Source organism: Lissotriton helveticus, chromosome 12, assembly GCF_964261635.1.
Source record: "Lissotriton helveticus chromosome 12, aLisHel1.1, whole genome shotgun sequence".
Lineage (NCBI taxonomy): Eukaryota > Metazoa > Chordata > Amphibia > Caudata > Salamandridae > Lissotriton > Lissotriton helveticus.
This window is the reverse complement of record NC_136073.1, coordinates 898,396,644-898,415,854: the sequence shown is the minus strand read 5'-3', so window position 1 is coordinate 898,415,854 and position 19,211 is coordinate 898,396,644. Positions and strand designations below refer to the sequence as shown.

Below are 19,211 nucleotides of genomic sequence, written 5' to 3'. Positions count from 1 at the left end.
AGGTTGCTTATTGGAGACACCTGCAGAAGTCACTGGCGTAGAGGATTTAACTTTTAGGTTTGGTGGTTGATTGCTATGTAATTTGGCGTTTTTAGCACCCAATGAAGTTGTTACAGCCTCGGTATTTTTTACAAGTTTTGGAGGGTCGGGGTCCTTTTTATGTTTTGGATCAGTGTTAGAAAGTATGGGGCCAGGAGCCCCAGGTTTCCAACCGTCCATAATCTGTAATGCGGTTTTCTCAATTTTAATTAACCTCGCTTCCATTTTAATCAGACGGGCTTCTAAGGGGCTTAAGATTGACTTAAAGAGTTTCCCTATGTCTGCTAATGTTATATCCTCTTCAGCTAACTCAAGATTGTGTTCAGTGGTGGGAGGTGGCAGATCAGTGAGAGTGTCACTAGATGGTTGCTGGGGAGAGTCAATCGATATCACGGGTGAAGTTCTATCCTGAGTAGTATGGTCTGTGCTGGGTGTATTGTATGTTGGCCCTACCTTCGCTTTTTTTCCCTTCCTTTCCTTATTACTCTGTTTCCCTCTTTTCCTTTTTTGTATGGCACCCTCCCTTAAACCCCGATCTGGATTTAATGGCCCTGCCACATTTGGGGTGTCAGTTGTTAAGGGGGGTTCTTCCCTCGATGGAATAGGGCTTTGGGTGGTTAGATCAGTATCTTCTCCCATGTTTGTTATATTTGGTGGTTGAGTAATTTGTGTCAGTGGCAACGAGAGAAGGCTCATGTCCTCAAGATCACTTAGAATTCCGTCAGAGAGGTCTATGCTAGTGGTTTGCTGGGCCCCGCCACAAGCACCAAGCTGTGAGCTATCTATATTCCGCCTATCCTCAGGAGTTTTTGCCATCGCTATAGCACCCATCGATGACCTCCTAACCCACTCTATTTCTTGCGAAATGCGTCTTTCTAGCAGAGTGATGTCATCTATCAAGAGGGATCCTGCCTTCAGAAAATAGTTATCAATTTTACCTTGAGTAGGGGCAATTGTCGTGGGTCCATTGACTGCCGAATTGGCTTTGCTCCTCGTCTCCATTTTACTCATAGTGAGCAATATAACTAGAAGACGCTGGGAGAGGACAGGTGATCTAATAGAAGCGAAAAGGGGAAATGGGGATATTCCTGCTATAAGTGGGATGGCCCAGTCCAGTCTCTAATGTTCTCGAACGGCCTCAAACGGCCCGCTCTTTGCCCGGTCTTCGCCCCGGTCTGTGTCCCGCGCGCGTCCCGCGTGCGCGTCACTGGTAGTCCTTGATATACGAGGTGTCTAAAAAGGGGGAGGGAAGAGGACCACCTGCGGCCGATCAGCGGTGCTGGGCAGTCTGGTCCTCGCAGTCCCGCCTCTTGACCCTTGGGCATTACACTGTTTGAGCAATTTGGGTGGGGTCCTCAGTTGACCAAAGCATGGCTTAGGCTCACCCAGATTGCGGGTTGGATAACGAAAATGTTAAAAACATCTGTCTTTAAGCCAGCAGCACCTGTGGTGGAGATTTTAAAGGCCCAAGCAAGAGGGGCCACACTATATGGGGTGGAGCTTTGGGGGCATAGTTCTACTACGGACCTTGTGAAGCTAGAAAATAACTTTATGAGACAGCTCATAGGCCTACCACGCAGTACCCCTCTAGTTCCCCTCCGTATGGATTTGGGTATGAGGCCAATCGATCAAGAGATTGCCCTCAGGCCCTTGACATTTTGGCGGAGGTTATGGGCAACTCCTCAACTGACCCCTTATGAAGATGAGCTAAAGGAGCTCCTCCCCAGACTTAACCCCAGTAAAATACCGTGGCTGGCCCATATTAGGAATCTTTCCATTAGGATTGGGAGGACAGAGATGTGGTCATCTCCTGAGCTATCTTGTCCTACGATATTCAGGGCGGATCTTCTAAAACATTTCAGGCAAATCAACCTGTTGTTTTTACAGGAGAGCGCTAAAGAGGGCAGGCTGACGATGGAGTTCCTACAAATAAAGAGGTGTACATGAAGGAACCCTTTCTGGATGTAATCTATCCACCACGGCCAGGAAATTGTACCTGCAACTAGATTATGGAATTTACCTTTGGCTGTGCATACCAGTTCATGGGCTCCCGAGAATTCGAGTGTGTGTCCCACTTGTAAACTAACCACTGAAACTGAAAAGCACGTGCTGTTCTTTTGCCCGGCCTATGTGTTACCTCGCAAACGATGGCTAATCCAACTATGTAAAAACATAGTGTTCACCCGTTGTGCCGAGGCTTTTAGAGTTTTAAAATAGGACACTGACCCTCCAATTGTATTTGCAGTATCTCGTTTTTTTAAATGCCATGTGGCATTAAAGCAATTATAGGGGAGGATCAACAGGAGGAACTCCGCGTTCATTTTTACAGTGCATTGTATTGATTGTTTTGCTCTTTTTTAGAAAACCGAATCTGATTTAACTTTTCACTGTGCATAAAATATGAAAGTGTGATCATTGAATAATTTGTTTACATATTTGGAGATTATCTTTTAGGCACTTTTATGGCATGAAATATCCGAAATAAAGTGTTTACAACTACAACAAGATATTCTTATGGCTACCACTACCTGCAGCTTCTTGACTTCCGCATTGCTCCGGCCACCACATTGGATCCAGCATTGTCCATAGCAATGGCTCCCATGTGCTGGTAGCGACTGCACTCCACCTCCGGCTGGAACTGCGTAGAACCCCATATAAGTATCACTCGTGTGTACTGATGTCATTTCCTTCCTTCCTTTTTTCCCCCACCTTCGACACGGACCTGGAACGCTTTTCCCTACTTTGTCAGATTTAACAGACGCCAAAATCTCATTTCGTTCAGTATTCGTTCAGTATTCAAAGGAAAAAGTCTTCCCTGAAAACAGTCTTCGAGCCGTGCCATGCCTTCAGGAAGCAGATGGTGGTCACAGATCCACCCAATGCCTACCTGTGATGTTCAGGGCCCAACTCAGTCATGTGTGGAAGTGTGCACAATTTGCATAATTTGCTTTTGTGCAATTATTCATAATTTTGGGACAGTTGCACAGATCTACGTGTAATTACATGAAATACAAATCTGACACACAGTGCTATATTTTAGTGCGAAATGTGTTCTTGTGTACATTTTGGATGTGAGGCTACATTTCTCACAAAAAATGATGGCACCACACACACAAGTTCCACGGGCAACAACTGCATATGTTCTAGTAGTTATTCCTGTGTTGCTGCGCTATAATTTTGCTATAATTAAGCAACATGGTGTAATTTCAGGATTTTGCTGTAACAAGCGTAACACTAAATTTCGTAAATTGCACTAATTATGCTGCTCTAATTAAAATTTGGCCCAAACATAGTCATGCAAAAAATGCTTCCTGATGCACCTGAAAGGCAATCGGTGTGCAGGAAGTCATGCAAAGCATAAAAAGCATGGTAGCACAGAACTCCAACACTGGACTCGCTCCCCCTGAAAGTCACAGACTCGTTCCTGCTCAAAGTCTACGTCTCGAAGGCTAAATCCAAGGGCAAAATATGTTACAAGAGCAAGAATTCCAAGTGGAACTAGTCTCCATCTCACCCCACGCATGCCAGGGACACTCAATGGTCAAAAGATCCCGACTCCGGAGCTATTCTCCAACTTCAAAAATGGTGTACTGCGAGTTTCCTCGATCGTCTTAGACTCCACAGCAGATAAAGGCCTGCAAGGAGGCCATGCCATAATTGTTCAGGACAATTCTGATTCTGGGGCTGTTTTAGGCCACATGGAACAGCAGGGGTCACCAGTTGGACTTCCAGTGGCAGGTTTGACCCGAGTCTGCCTGACCCTGTGGTACCTTCGCCTGGCTCCTTGCCACAGCTGGTCCATATCTCACTTTTTGTGCCAGAAGTCTTGTCAGTCCGACTGGCCTGGTTTCAACTCAAATCCCAGTGGCGCCATCAATAAATTCAGTTTTGATGCTCATCTTGGATCCGAAACAGACCTAAGCTTGTGCTAGGCCCATGTCTTAATATGACATCACCAAGGTGTAGCTCCCAACTTTAAAGGATCGTCAGCCTCTCCCTCAACGCCAGTACAACAGGAGTATGGAAAACTGACGCTGTTCAAGGGCTTCAGAATATCCCACACGACAAAGACTGCAATGAGGAAGTGGATAACTAATCTCGCTCACTATACAGATGCCGTCATTTACCTGGATGTGCAGAATTCTACTGGACTCAACACATCCCCTGCAACAGACTTGGTCATCCTCCCATGAATTTGAAACTAACGGTAGAACAAAAACCAAGACAAATGTTTTCAAAGAGATAATGCAGTCTGGACCTGCAACCTCAGAACCTTGATGGAAAACTTGAGGACAACCTAGTCCAAGCAGTATTAATTTCCGCCTGCGAGTCGCCCTGTAACTAAACATCATAGGACTGCTCCTTGCTATCCGGCCTTCTTGAAACAGCACCAGACTGCAGAGAGCTTGGTAGGTATCCAGTATTAGGGGTAACTTTCATAGATTCACATGCCTGAATCATTCCCCGTCGTCGGGATGGGAGTCCCTGGTACATAAATAAATTAATGTACCATTAGACATATAGAGTAATAGGCCCAAGGGCCTCACATTATTAACATATCCATGTTCTTTTGTAGAAAGGACCAAACTCTAGAGAAGAGCCAGTCAGCTATCACCTCCCTCTAGAACCCTCCTGGAAGGAGCTCCAGTCCCTCAGATTTTCTACCACACGTCGTGCTAAGGGAGTCTCCTCTGAGCTCTGCTCAGTTTACTTCTCAACTGGTTTTGCAGTGTTTTCTGGTGATCTATTTCATATTCTGGACTGAGGTTCCTGATATCTTCATGGCTGAGACACCCAAAAAGGGTATTTTTAGGCCCTGTGGTTCCTGTGGAAAGAAGAGGCAACATATAGATGACCAACATCAAGATTGTCTATATTGCCTTTATCCGGACCATTCTTCTAAGGATTGCAAGGTATGTCATACCTTTTCCACAGAAACCCTCAAAGATCGGGAGGGACACCTTTTAATTTGGCTACAAAGGCTGAAAGACGGACCAACTGGAGTCTTCTGAGGAGACTGAGGGCTTTTCAGTATCCTCGAAGTCCTCTAAAAAAAGACCAAGGGTGGCTTCTCCGGGCCCTTCGTCACAGCCTCCTCAAAAGAAGACACTTAAAAAGTCTTCAGAGGTCCACACCAAGGCTCTACCATCGAAGGTGTCCTCTCAGGAAGTTCCCACCTTCAAAAAGCCGCCTTCTACTCCGTCGACGACATCGCCGACGACGACTTCAGCGTCGAGGAAAGCTGTGTCTACAGCCTTATGTGTGACTTCGTCGACGACAACTGTTTCCACGTCGATGGCAACGTCGTCATCGACCTCGACAACGACTTCATCGTCGATGGCGGGTAAGACCGTGTCGTCGACGATAAAGATCAAAAAGACATCATCGACGTCGAAGCAATCGTCAACGCTGTGATCGCTGACGACTGGGTCGTCGACGAGCTCAATGACGAAGACAGCCCCGTCGACGTCCACACCATCGTCGACGAAGGCTCTGTTGATGAAGGCTATACCGTCGACGAGATCTCCACCGGTGACGTTTCACCGTTGACAACGATGGATCCAAATCTGAACAGCACATATGTGCACCTAAAAATTACAAAGAAGACATGGACGCCGGCCCTAACATCGCCAAGTAGGGTCAAACCACTGCCTCCAGCATGTCTTCTGGAAGAGGAGGATTCAGATGAGGGGGACATGTTTCAAACTGCGACAAGCCTCTATGAACTTAATGTAAAATATCAGGACAGTTCAGATGAGGAAGACCAGGAACAGGAGGAAGAATATCAACCACCTCCTCTACCAATGGTTTGTCTTCCAGCCTCTTTGGTCCCGGACTTGCGGTACCTCATTACGGACTACAAACAGGGGTTTCCAACATCTCCTAAACCTCAACCCTCGGCTGTGTCCATCACCAAGACCACGGCCTCCACCTTTAAATTTGCAGCCGGAACCTGTCATTTTACCGCTTTCTCCATCTACTGACAATGATGAGGAGGAAGATCCACATGAGGAGGGGGAACTTCAAGACACCCAGTCTAACCATGATGAATGGGACGATTACTTCATTCCCTGTCCTGCTTCTCCAGTACCTGCACAGGCTGACTCACCACCTGAAGACATCAGGGGGTTCCATAATGTCGTTGAGAGAACAGCTCAACGTTTTCAAATTCCCATGGCTTCTCACCAGCAAGACTGTTACTTGTATGAATTTAAGGAGCCTTTCAAGAAATCAGTGAGATCTACACCCATAATAGAATACTTGTGGGGTCAAGGTATGAAAATTATGCAAAATCCTTCCTCAGTGCCTCCAGTGTTACCTCACTGGGATAAGAAATACAGGGCGCCTGATACTGCTCCAGCTTGTTTAATAGGACATCCCAAGCTGGACTTGGTTATAACACAGGCGGCTCAGAAAAAGTCCAAAAATCCTTCTGACACGTTATCAGCTCCCCGGATAAGGAAGGCCGACGGTTGGATAACATCGGAAAGAGTTTTTCCTCAATGTCTGCGTTGACAGTAAAGGCGTCCAATGCCTTAGCACTATTGGGGCGATACAATAGACGGTTATGGGCAGACATAGCTCCATATCTGGCGACCTTGCCTGAAGATGTAAAAGAAGAGGCAAAGAAAATATTACTTGAGGGTGAACGCTCAGCGTCGGAAATAATAGAGTGCGCGATGGATATCGCGTCAGCGGGATTTCGTCAACTGGCTGGCGTAGCAGTATTAAGACGACAAGGTTGGTTAAAGGCAACTTCTTTTCGTCCTGAAATACAGACGAAGATCTTGGATATGCCCTATGATGGCCAGTTTCTTTTTGGACCACAAATTGATAAGGCCCTCCAAAGTATAAAGAAAGATATGGACACAGCCAGAGCTTTGGGAACTCTCCAGTTCAAAAGTCCGTCCTTTCGTGGATCAAGGGTAAGAGTGCAATCCTCTTATAGAGGTGATTACCTATACCGATTGTCATGCTCTTCGGATCAGCAACATCGACCACAATATCAACAGCGCCAGCAACAGCAGCAATCCTCTTATGGTAAATCATCCTTTCGTGGTAAAGGTCAACAAAAAGGCAACGCTCGTCGACAATGACCCTTCACTTCAGCCAGTCTCTAGTTCATCTCCACCCTCAAAAATTGGCGGAAGAATATCCCATTTTCTGACAAATTTGAAGCAAATTACAATGGACCGTTGGGTTCTGCAATTAGTTCAATTTGGCAATTCACTGGAATTTACTCACATTCCTCCCCAAACCCCTCCCCCGACCTATGCTTCACAAAAATCCACGTATATTTCTCTGGGAGATTTCTCTTATGCTCCAGAAGGGAGCGATAGAAAGAGTTCCTCTGTCTCAACGGGGGAGAGGATTTTACTCCCGTGTCTTCCTGCTACAGAAAAAGGAGAAGAAATGGAGACCAATTTTAGACCTCAGAGCCCTCAACAAATTACTGAAAAAGCAGTCGTTTCGTATGGTGACAATCCAGGAGGTTTTACAACTTCTAGATGTGGAATATTACATGGTGTCTCTGGATCTTCAGGATGCTTATTTTCATATCCCTATTCACAAGAAGTTCTTAAGGTTTGCAGTAGCTAGCAGACACTTTCAATTTCGCGTCCTGCCTTTCGGGCTCAAGTCTACACCATGCATCTTTACGAAATGCCTTTCTCCAGTGGCTGCATATCCCAGACAACAACACCATCAAGTTTTTCCATACCTGTACGACTGGTTGATCAAGGCACCATCCATAGAAGACGCGTCCAGGTCTTCCAACGCTTGTCTACAACTTTTCTATCGTTTAGGACTCCCACTCAATCGGGACAAATCAGTCCTTCTGCCTTCTCAACGTATACATTCCCTAGGCGCTACCCTCGATACAAAACAAAAGAAAACCTTTCCATCGCAGGAAAGAAAGGACAAGCTTTTGTCACTGGCTATTCTCATATCTTCCAAGAGATCCTTGACGGTTCGCCTCTTCAAGTCCCTACTCGGAATGATGTCATCATGTATCCTGTTGGTTCCACACTACCTACTTCGCATGCGCCCTCTCCAGGAGGCGCTCTCAGCACAATGAATCCAATGCACAGGTTCATTCGACGATCTCATACAAATGACCCCCTCAAATGGTCAAGGCTCTGCAATGGTGGATTTGTCCTCAGAACCTTTCTCAAGGCTTGCCTTTCTTGCTTCCAGCTTCGCCGCATATCATCACAACAGATGCCTCGCTGGGAGGCTGGGTAGATTTCCTCCAAGAACTGCAGATAAGCGGAGAGTGGTCCCCCTTCGAAAAAGGGCTTCATATAAATCTCCTCGGAACTGCGGGCGGTCTTCTTCGCCCTTCAAGCTTTTCTTCCAAGAATCAAAAATTCTCTGGTGCTCGTATGTACAGACGATACCACGACGATGCACTATCTCAACAAGCAGGGGGGACTCGCTCTCTAACACTCTCTAACAAGTCGCAAAAAGTCTGGAACAGGTCGATCCTGCACAATATCTCCCTTCGGGCGGAATATGTCCCAGGCACGGACAACGTTCTAGCCGAGTCACTAAGCAGACAACACACAAAGTCTCACGAGTGGGAACTGGATCAGGGGATCCTCAACCAAATAGTCTCACAACGGGGCACTCCTCTAATCGATCTATTCGCCACAAAGCACAATGCCAAATGCCAACACTTCGCAAGCTGGCATCCCCAGAAAGGATCTCTAGGGAATGCATTTTCGATCGCATGGTCCAACGTCTTTGCATACGCTTTTCCACCGTCTCCAATGGTTCCCAGAGTCCTCAGGAAATTGAAAGCGGAGCCTTGCACGCTCATTCTAATATACCCAGCTTGGCCACGCCAACATTGGTTCACAGAACTTCACCTTCTTTCTCTGGAACCGCCAATACGGTTGAAGCAATTTCCATCTCTCCTCACGATGAACAACCAGCAAGTCCAGCATCCGAATCTGGCATCTCTCACGTTATCCGCTTGGCTCCAGAGTTCGAAGAATTTCAGAATCTAAACATTCCGCCGGATTGTAGGGCCATTCTGGCTCGGGCCTGAGCACATAGTACCAACAAGACATACTCTTTAAAATAGAAGAGGTTTTGCATTTGGTATAAAACTCAGAAAAGACATCCTTTTTCTTCTTCTCCAGTGCAAATATTGCCTTACCTTCTCCATTTGGCAAACTCGGGCCTTGCTCATGCCTCCATCAGGGTTCACTTGGCGACAATATCCTGTTACAGAAGATCTTCTACTGGTCCTTCTCTCTGGTTTCACAGATTGATCAAACAATTTCTTAAAGGCCTCTTCAGGACTTTTCCTCCTGTGCAGACTTTGCCTCCTACTTGGCAGCTCAACACAGTCCTTAATCCTCTCATGAAACATCCCTCTGAGCCGATACACAGGGCTGATCTTAAGTACCTCTCTTGGAAAATGGCACTCCTTCTCGCACCTACTTCCACAAGACGAGTAAGTGAGCTCCAGGCTTTCTCAATTCAGGAGCCCTTTCTGCAATTCAAACAAGACTGAGTAATATTACGAACAAACCCAAAATTTGGACCAAAGGTCCCGCCTGACTTCCATCTCAACGAGCCTGTGGTCTTGCGCTCTTTCTTTCCAAATCCTCACCCTGCAGCAGAGAGGACGCTACATTATATGGATCTTAAACGCTATCTAAAGTTTTACATTGAGAAGACAAAAACATTCCGTAAATCCAACCAACTCTTCGTGGCTTAAGGTAGACCTAGAAAAGGCCTTCCACTCACTAAACAAAGTATTTCTCGCTGGATCTCTGCAGCTATTTCATTCTGTCTCGAGCAGGCGGGGCTACCCCTGTAATCTAAAGTACGGGCCCATTCCACTAGGGCGATGTCTACATCTATGGCGCTCTTCGCAGGTGTGCCTATCATAGACATTTGCAGAGAGGCAACGTGGAAGACGCCACATACATTCACAGAACTCATGAAGGATGCTGCAGTGGGACAAGCAGTACTTGGTCATCTATTCCGATAGAGGTGAGCCTTCTTTTCATCCCACCATCCTTTCTCTTGTACGCACATTTCTCTATTGTATTTCTTGATGCTATCTCTGCTTACATTTTGATGTTTTCTATTGGTCACTTGATATGTTATCTGGTGAATTTGTATATTCTATACCATCCGAAATGTGCTTCTCATTGCTTGCTACTCTGAGTCAGGCATGTGAATCTATGAAAGATACCCCTAATACTGGATAAGAAATGCGTTACTTACCTGTAACTGCAGTTATCCAGTATTGGTATCTTTCATAGATTCACATGCAACCCTCCCACCTCCACTGGAAGGACTCATCTAATCCTCTCAGTAGTACGCCTACTTACCACGGTGCTTACAAAAATCTGAGGGACTGGAGCTCCTTCCAGGAGGGTTTTAGAGGGAGGTGATAGCTGATTGACGGTGCTTCAGAGTTTGGTCTTTTCTACAAAAGGACATGGATATGTTACTAATGTGAGGCCCTTGGGCCTATTACTCTATATGTCTAATGGGACATTACTTTATTTATGTACCGGGGGCTCCCATCCCGACGACGGGGAATGATTCAGGCATGTGAATCTATGAAAGATACCAATACTGTATAACTGCAGTTACAGGTAAGTAACGCATTTCTTCAGACATCTACTAGGAATATGAATCCAATCACATTCCCTGCTGCTCCTCCAGACAGGTAATCAACATGCATTGAGGCTTTTGGGAAATGTCTTTGGCCAACATGACCGTAAGGCCCCTGAATGCTGTTTATTTGTTGGTGTGATGCACACATTCTCTTTAGGAGATAGCTAGCGATCTTGCCAGCCTTCTCTGACTAATTTTGAAACACCTTTGCTCAGGTGATCCAGAACAGACAAGATGCAGCTAAGTGCATTTTGATATCTGGTCTCGACATGACAGATTGTTTTGGATGTGCCAGGGGCTCGCCACAGGATTTCCTGGGGACATGTAGACATTCCTGATGGACACTCCTTTGAAAGGCTGGTATTCTAAAATCATGTATTTGAAGGTGCTTTCATTTGAGAAAAAGGAGGATCTGTAAAATCAAATATTTTCCTAGGATCATACAGTTTGGGTAAGCGAGAAAGCAGACCTTAATCCAGATTTTCTTGTTTCACTTTGTACAAATCAGCTACTAAGTGGGTATGTATTGGTCTCTCCATTTTACCTCAAATGTTAATGCATTGTTTTGACCTCTTTGTGATTTGAAGATAGAGTCAGGGTGGCAGGCAGAAGCCACATGAAAGCTCATCTCGTTATGGACTTGAGGTTTCAATCAGATCTTATGCTGAGCCAGAACCAGACTTAAGGCTGAAACTTTCAGAGGCTCACCCATCTATACCTGGACACGGTAATGTTCAAGGCTTTTCCACCTCTTCACAAAAGTCTGGCATGTTAAAGGTATGATCCTGATCTTTCAGGGTCAATCCTGGATTCCGGTATTGATGGTTCCAAACCTTCTTTTGGCTCTCGGTCTTATGCAGTCTACTGGTCCCATAGCTTCACTGGCACATGCAAGCCTAGTAGTAGAATCTCCAACTATGTTGTCTTTCTAGCACTGTCTACATGTCAAAATAGACAGTTTGTGAATTACACTGGTGGCAGATGGACACTATCCTTTTCTTTAGCAGACCATTCACCGTATCCCATCCAGAGTTTACAAAGGTGATGGCTGCATTGTCTCTAAGTTCGAGTGGCCATCTGGGAGAAGTGGAGATCAGGGATCTTTGATCTCCAGCAGGGCCTTTGGTCTCCACTGGAGCTGAATTTACATATCAACCTCCTAGAACTGCTTGTTGCTTCAGGTCTTGACCGACAACATGAATGCCATGTGGTACTGCTGCCTGCAAGCAATGCTGTATGGTTCTGTGGACCCGGTGTCAGGAGGTAGCCATTGATCTAGTGGGTGCACTGAACACCAGAGTGGGTCAGCTTAAAGTTCATTGGCTGACCATGAACGTCCTCCTCAACCAGAGGTAGCTCAAGGTCCCTTCTCCCAGTGGCATGTGCCTTGCTTGGATGATTTTGACACCTCCGAGAATATGCATTGTCATGATTGTGGCACAATGTAGTTATCACTAGAAGGCTCCCTCTGAGGCGCAGTTTGTCTGCAGCTAGTTTCCCCTATGACGCTCTATGTAAGGTGCATTTCTTTCGAAGTGTGGGACAGGATTCCTACATGCTTTCCTTTGCTACCTCTCCTGACCAAGATCTGAAGAAGATCAGGAAATACAGGATCTGCTCATTGTAATGGCTCCTTATTGTCCTAGAAGAGTTTGGTACCCAGATCTATTGAGCCTGAGCATTTGTCCCCTGATCCTTCTACCTATTTGTCTCAGAAACAGGGCAGAGTCCTGCACCCAAATCTGCACAATCTGCTTCGCCATGCTTGGAGATTGTGCGGCAGCAACTTAACGGTTTTGATTTACTTGCTGAAGTAGCGGATCTTATTCTTGTAGCCAGGCACCCATCTTCCAAATCTACATATCCGGTTTGTTGGACGAAGTTTGTGGCTTGGTACTCACCTTGCCTTTTTTTTTCTACCGTATTCCTGAGGAGAGGCTTCTTTGTCGGGTCCCAAAAAGATCTCTCAGTTTTTACATTGAGCGCACAAAGGAGTATTGAGTCGATGATCTACTTTCTTGAGCTTTGCTGTTACTAAAAAGAGAAGGGCAGTAGCCAAAACAACCCGTATCCAGGTGGATGGACATCTATCAGCAGAACACATGTCAGAAGTAGACCGTTCACGGGCGGCGGATACACTCAGTGGCAAAGGGTCCCCACAGGGAGGTGAATCACGATTAGTGGACATGATCTTTTATTGGCAGGGGACGTCCAGCACTCAATCTGTTTGCATCATCCCAGAACAAAAAATGCTGAATCTTTTAAAGGGGGTGATGGTAGCCAGGGGCAAGGAGCTTTTAATGTCTTTTTTTCTCCAAACAGTTGAATTTTTGCATAGAGAATAACAAACTTAAAGATAGTGGCAGAAATAGGTTAATCAAAAGGGTGCAATATACCATTTGCATCTGTATATAGGGATTACTGAAGAGAAGGGGGTACAGTGGTGCATATTTCTACATTAGAATCAGATCTGATATCTGCTGCGTTAGTTATGTAGCTTGTTCAGAAAATAACCAGCATAGATATCATTGCAATAACACCATTTGTACATGGAGCATTATATCACTGCGGCATGTTGGGTAATATATTGTTAGGGTTACAAATGCACAAAACTGTCAGCACTTAGATATGAGAGATAGGGTGATAATGAGTTAGATGTCAGGGTTGTTTTAGAACCATTGGAGAGGCCCAAACAGGGTGGTGATGCTATATAGAGATTCAAGAGCGTATGGAAGAGCTTTTGATGTCTTGGTTGAAGATACGTGCTTACCCCTTTCTTTCTCTTCCCCTCATTCCACGGGTAATCGGGAAGGTAAATAAATGCAGCCTTGCAAAAAGATTCTGGTAGTACCCGGGTGGCTCTGCCAATATTGGTTTATATATCTTCTCCATTTATTCGAAGCTCCATTCAGCAACATCTGCATAACAGAGCGTAAGAACAGATTGTTAATCAAAAATACGGGTCCTTCAAATTGACAGCATGATTCCTAAAGTCATAGAATTTTTCCAATCTAAGTATCCTATCAGACTGCAGAGCAATCTTGTCTCCAATGATTAAAACTTGTCAGGCTAAGTGGAAAATATTCTGTTCCTGGTGCAGCACCAGAGATTTGCATCAATGATCTTCAGAACCTCACCAAGTGCTTTCTTATTTCAAGCTCCTGACGCTACCGAGACTCCTATTCTTTGCAAGGTTCTAGAACCAGCAACCAATTTAAGAGGTATTTTTATGGCATTCCCAAAGATAAAGCGCTCTCGTTCTTGGGAGCTGCATTCATTCCTTGCACTTCTCATGAAACCTCCTTTCGTAATCTTACATAGAGCAGATATTAAATTCTACATAGAAGGCCGCATTGCTGTTGGCCCAAACTTCAGCCAGGAGAGACCATGAGATTCAGGCATTCACTTTAAAATAATTTAAAAACTGATGGTCCACTTAAGTCATGTGTGTCGGCTAATTCGCCAAGGAGTGTAGCGACAGTTGCTGCATTGTATTCGTGCATGGTGCTCTGATAATTGCAGGCTGGCTTCTAGGAAGACCCAACGCTCTTGTGTGAAACCACTGCTGCATACAGAGCTTGTACCATGGCATTTTAGTTTTGAGTTTTTCCAGGGAATGTAGCTCCAGGACAAGCTTCATGCCCAAGTTTCATATTCTCGGGGCAAGCTTTACAGACACAAGTGTTGGCTAAGCTTACCTTGAGTTCTCAGTACCAGGCCATGAAGCTTGACCAGGGTTTGTTGTACACTTTTTGGGTCTGCCGTTGTCGACCCGGGACCTTGGTACCTTTGTTCATACTGCTGACCCCTGCTGCCATTTTAGGTGCCTGAAGTCCACTGTTTCCTCAAGAGCTTCTGGAGGTTCAGTGACTTTTTGGAGTTTTTTTACATTTGATTTAACTTAGGGGGAACCCTTTCAGAGTCCCCTTACTGTGTGCTGTGGGTCAGTATGTGCCCATCTGATCTCCTTACATGGCCATCCATTTTTTTCTGCAGGAGACTAGGAATTAGCCCCTTATTTGAAATGCCTGCTGCAAGAGACGTTTATCTCTTGCAGCAGCCAGTCCGGGCTCTCAGATCCATTTTTCAGCTCTGAACCTGTGAATCCGAAAGGGATGGGAGGAAAGGCTTCATATCCAGTCAGATTTCTTGGTGTTGTTTTAGACTTGCAGAGGAACTATTGACCCCCAAACAGCATAGTACTGAAATACCTTGAAAGGTCACTCAACACCAGTATCACCAACACTACTAGACAAATTGACAGCCAAACCAACAAAAGCATGTTTTGGAAGTAAAATTATACACCCTACTTGCCAAGTTTGTTGTAACTCTGTTCAGCGGTTTGGCTGGAAGTGTGAGTGTAAGTTATTTAGAATAGTTTAAGTAAGTTTTTGACGCGTCGAACTACTTAGAAAGTAGTTTTCGAACCGGAGCGTAAAAGTTACATCCGAACCCAGTGGCGGAAAAAAAAAATCTAAGGATGGAGTCGATATATCGTCCAAGGGAGGAGTCACCTATCTCGTGACTACAAAGACTTCTTCCTAGAGAACAACAACATGCAATCATCCGAGCCCAACACCAGGTGGCGATCTAATGCTCAGTGTGAGACTCTGCAGCTCTACATGCCAAGAACAGACGCATACTGGTAAGTAGCATTTTCCATTTTCACATCTTAACTTTAGTTCCACTGCATGAGTCTGCGTAAAAATTGGCAGGCCAGACCTTAGCGGACTCCTCCAAGCATTTGCCAGATTTCATTTATATCTGTTCATGGGGTCAAAAGTTCTAGACAAATGAAAAAATGCCTTTTTAATGGAAGTGCAGCTGCACAATAACATCATAATGTGTGTACGCTAGCCCTTCACATGAACAGATGGATAACATGTTTCCTAAGAGTGACTCTTAACCCCTTCCATGCTGCCGTCGGCCATTGGCCGACGGCTGCACTACCTCGCTGGTGCTGCCGTCGGCCAATGGCCGACGAAGCCCCGCCCGTTTTGCGGAAAATCGGCGGCGCAGCCGAGGGGTTAATGAGGGGAGAGTGATCACAGTGTTCATTTGTTTTACTGATTGTGACTTACTGTAAACAAGTGATGTTCCCGTTACCAGGCTCGTCTATACCCCCTTTGACCAACCTGAATGTTGAGATGCTAAATAACCCCTGGGCTTTAACCCTCTGACCGAGGTTACAGTTTTCTGCCCCAGATGCAGCGCGCCCGTTGAACTCAGTTCATAAAATTCTTGCACTACTTCTGATTACATGTCCGTTATCTAAAGAACAGTAGTTATAATGGGTTATATTTGATCATACATGGATTTCGTTGCTTCTGCTCTCTTTGAACATGTTCTAGAAAGTCAAATATGCCAATATGTCCGATTTTAAAGGAATGTTGTGTGGTAATGTGAGGGATTTAATAGTAAATAGCTTGGGAATAGATATGTATTTTTGTGGAAGCAAAGAACAAAATGATCACAGCTTCTGGAGGTCAAGCACTTTTTGTGGAAGCACACAGCTCCTGCCCGGTCAAAACACTTACTCCTGACTCCCAACGTGTGGGCGGAGCCAAAGCTCCTCTCTAGTGATGCTCACGTCATTGTTTGGTGACAGCTGTGCTATCAAATCAGACAATATTAAAAATAGCTGTATTAGGTAAGAACACTGATTGCATTGGCAATGATGTACTGAGCACTTTGTCTTTGTGTATTTTATCTGGGATGACACACACTGGATTAGGATAGAACAAGCAGCTGTATGACCAATAGCCCTGTATCAGTGTAGGGAAATAAGTCATAATTCACTGTTGATGTGGATCTCATTTTTTTTTAATGGTCCCAGGTCAGCTACATGGAGATCTATTGTGAGCGGGTACGGGATCTGCTGAACCCCAAAAGCAAGGGCAACCTCAGAGTGCGGGAGCACCCAATAATGGGCCCCTATGTAGAGGACCTTTCCAAACTGGCTGTCACCTCCTTCAACGATATTGCTGACCTGATGGACTGTGGAAACAAAGCCAGGTAAGAAACACTGGGGCCATAATGATCAGTCACTAATGAAGCAACAAGGATTAAAGTGCGTTCTTGGTTGTGATAAAAAATAGTAGGAACTCAAAACCTTTCTGTTGATTAATAAACGCATGATCTGTCCAAGGGCAGAATAAACTTTATTTGTGTGACTGCAAGAGACCTGGTGGTGGTAGAAAGGGTCCATTGCATTAATGGGACCTAGACAACATGATTTATTGTATAACGTGGTTGAAAAATCGTCCATATCCTATGAGATGCATATTTGTTACTTCCTTCGATGGTTTTATTAACTATGAGCTTGCATCTGTAATATAATGCTGGAATGCATTTGATAACATGAACTCATTTTCAAGAAGTGTAAATATCCCCTTTAGATAATGCGTACACTAACTAGAACAGCCCACACCGGTAATCTAAACGTACACCAGGACACAAATATTTATGCAAATGCCAGTTGTGCCACTTGTGCAGTTTCAAATAAGGACCCAAGAGCGATATATTTGCCGATAAGGCACATGTCTTGAGAGACCAAAACTTAGATACATCCCAGAAGACCTTAAGGCATCTGTCAAACCAGAGTTGTTGGTTCAAAAACATACATCTTTAGTTGAGAAATGCTTAGTCTGACATTCAACCACACTCATTGGGCCCAAGCCAGATGTTGTAAAACTTTTACACCAAATATCCCACGCCGTTAAAAATTCATGGCTAACTGAGAAGAGTCTCTAAATGTACCCAAAACGATTATGGGAGAGGAGTAGATCAGCACAGTTCCTGCTTCTCCAGAATAAAATCAGGGGAATGCAATGCAGAATAATTCTTTGAATGTGCCACTAACTCATGAGACCAATACCTATGATGGACTATGACAGTCGCCCATTGCTCCTTGATTAGGGCCTAGGGAACATCCCCTACAGGGAGTAAATTGTAAGATCAGATGAATTTAAAAAAGCTTGTAAGTGCTAGATTGTGGAGTTGCAAGAAATGGCAGCTACCAAGTATACCTTGATTCCCAGAAAAAGTAACTGCATCTGGTAAGCTTGTAGAAAGGGCTGCAAGACTTTTAAACGTCCCAATTGACCAGGACATTTTGGGATTGCTACAGTGCGCTGAGTAGATCAGGAAAGCTAGAGTCTGGGTGTTGTAGTTGGGTTATCTGGAGCTGCTATATCTCAGCAGTTTGTTAGCCCTATGGTATTTCTAGGATGAAACGTCAGGCTGCAGTAGTGGAAAAATTAGAAAGTCATTACCTTCTGCATCTGAAAACCACAGAAAGAAGGAAAATGATGCTCTTTGTGAAAGCAAGTTGTTGTTGTTACTGTTGTTATTGTTAACTGAAGCTTGTATAGCGCCAAATCACCGTCGGGTCTCTAGGCGCTCATGTTGTCCAACATTAGATCTTTCATATTTATCCAGTATTGGTTCTTTTTTATGGATTCACATGATTGAATCATTCCCAGCTGTCGAAGTGGGAGTCCCACGGTATCATAACAAAGCAGTATGTAATACATTAGTATAGGCTAAAAGGGCACTAGGCCACTACATTTTATAGCGTATGGATCTCTTTTTAAAAAAGGTACCAAACTTTAACTATGACTAATCGGTTGTAGCACTCTCTAGAACACTCCCAAGAGAGGCTGACATCCTCTGATTTTCACCGCATGTCGTGTGTGAAGAGTTTCCCTAAGCTTTGCTCAGTTTTCTCCTTAACACAACTTCTACAACATTGAATTTGTGATTCCTACTACCATGTTTGATGGAAACGGCCTTTTCCATCCCTGCAAGACCTGTGGAAAGAAAATGATTCATGTGGATGTCCCACATAATGACTGTTTCTCCAGTATTAGGGGTGTCTTTCATAGATTCACATGCTTGAATATTCCCCGTCGTCGAAGTGGGAGTCCCACGGTACATAAAATAGCAGTAACATATGCATGTATACATGAAAAAATATCATAAATGAAAATATACATACATATAATATAATAAGAAGTAAATTCTAAAAGTACCATATAACATAATAGGGCAATTGAAAAGCCCAAGGGAGAACTCACTTTAGTAGCATATCAGTGTCATTATGTGTTGGTCCACATTCCAGCCAATCAGGCTGTAGCCTCCTCTAGAACCTTCTCCTCAGAAGCCCAAGTCCTCAGATTTTCTACCGCACGTCGTGTGAAGGGAGTCTCCCTGAGCTCTGCTCAGTTTTCTTCAAACTCAAGCTGTTTTTCTCAAGAAAATGTCTTCTAATAAGAAATCTTTATTTAAAGCCTGCCCTTCTTGTGGTAAACTGCGCCTTTTCCATGAGGATCCACACAGTAAATGCATTTACTGTCTCTACCCAGACCACGAAGTGAAAAACTGTAAGTACTGTCGCACTTTTCCACCCAAGACTCTGAGGGATAGAGAGGCCCGTCTCCTTCTGTGGCTACAGAGGTTGAAGACTTCAGAGTCTGCACTTTCTGTGGTGGGCAGTTTATCATCTGGCTTTTCAAAATCCTCTCAGA

At 44.7% G+C, this 19,211-nt stretch overlaps 1 protein-coding gene across 1 annotated transcript in view; it reads left to right on the top strand.

Annotated features, from left to right (window-relative positions):
* KIF1C (kinesin family member 1C) overlaps positions 1-19,211 on the top strand; it is a 710,488-nt gene that overhangs the window by 376,944 nt on the left and 314,333 nt on the right. Inside the window, exon 6 of the mRNA XM_078671146.1 lies at positions 16,520-16,698. Within this exon, the coding sequence (XP_078527272.1) occupies positions 16,520-16,698 (179 nt within the window). The remainder of the gene's footprint in view (positions 1-16,519; positions 16,699-19,211) is intronic.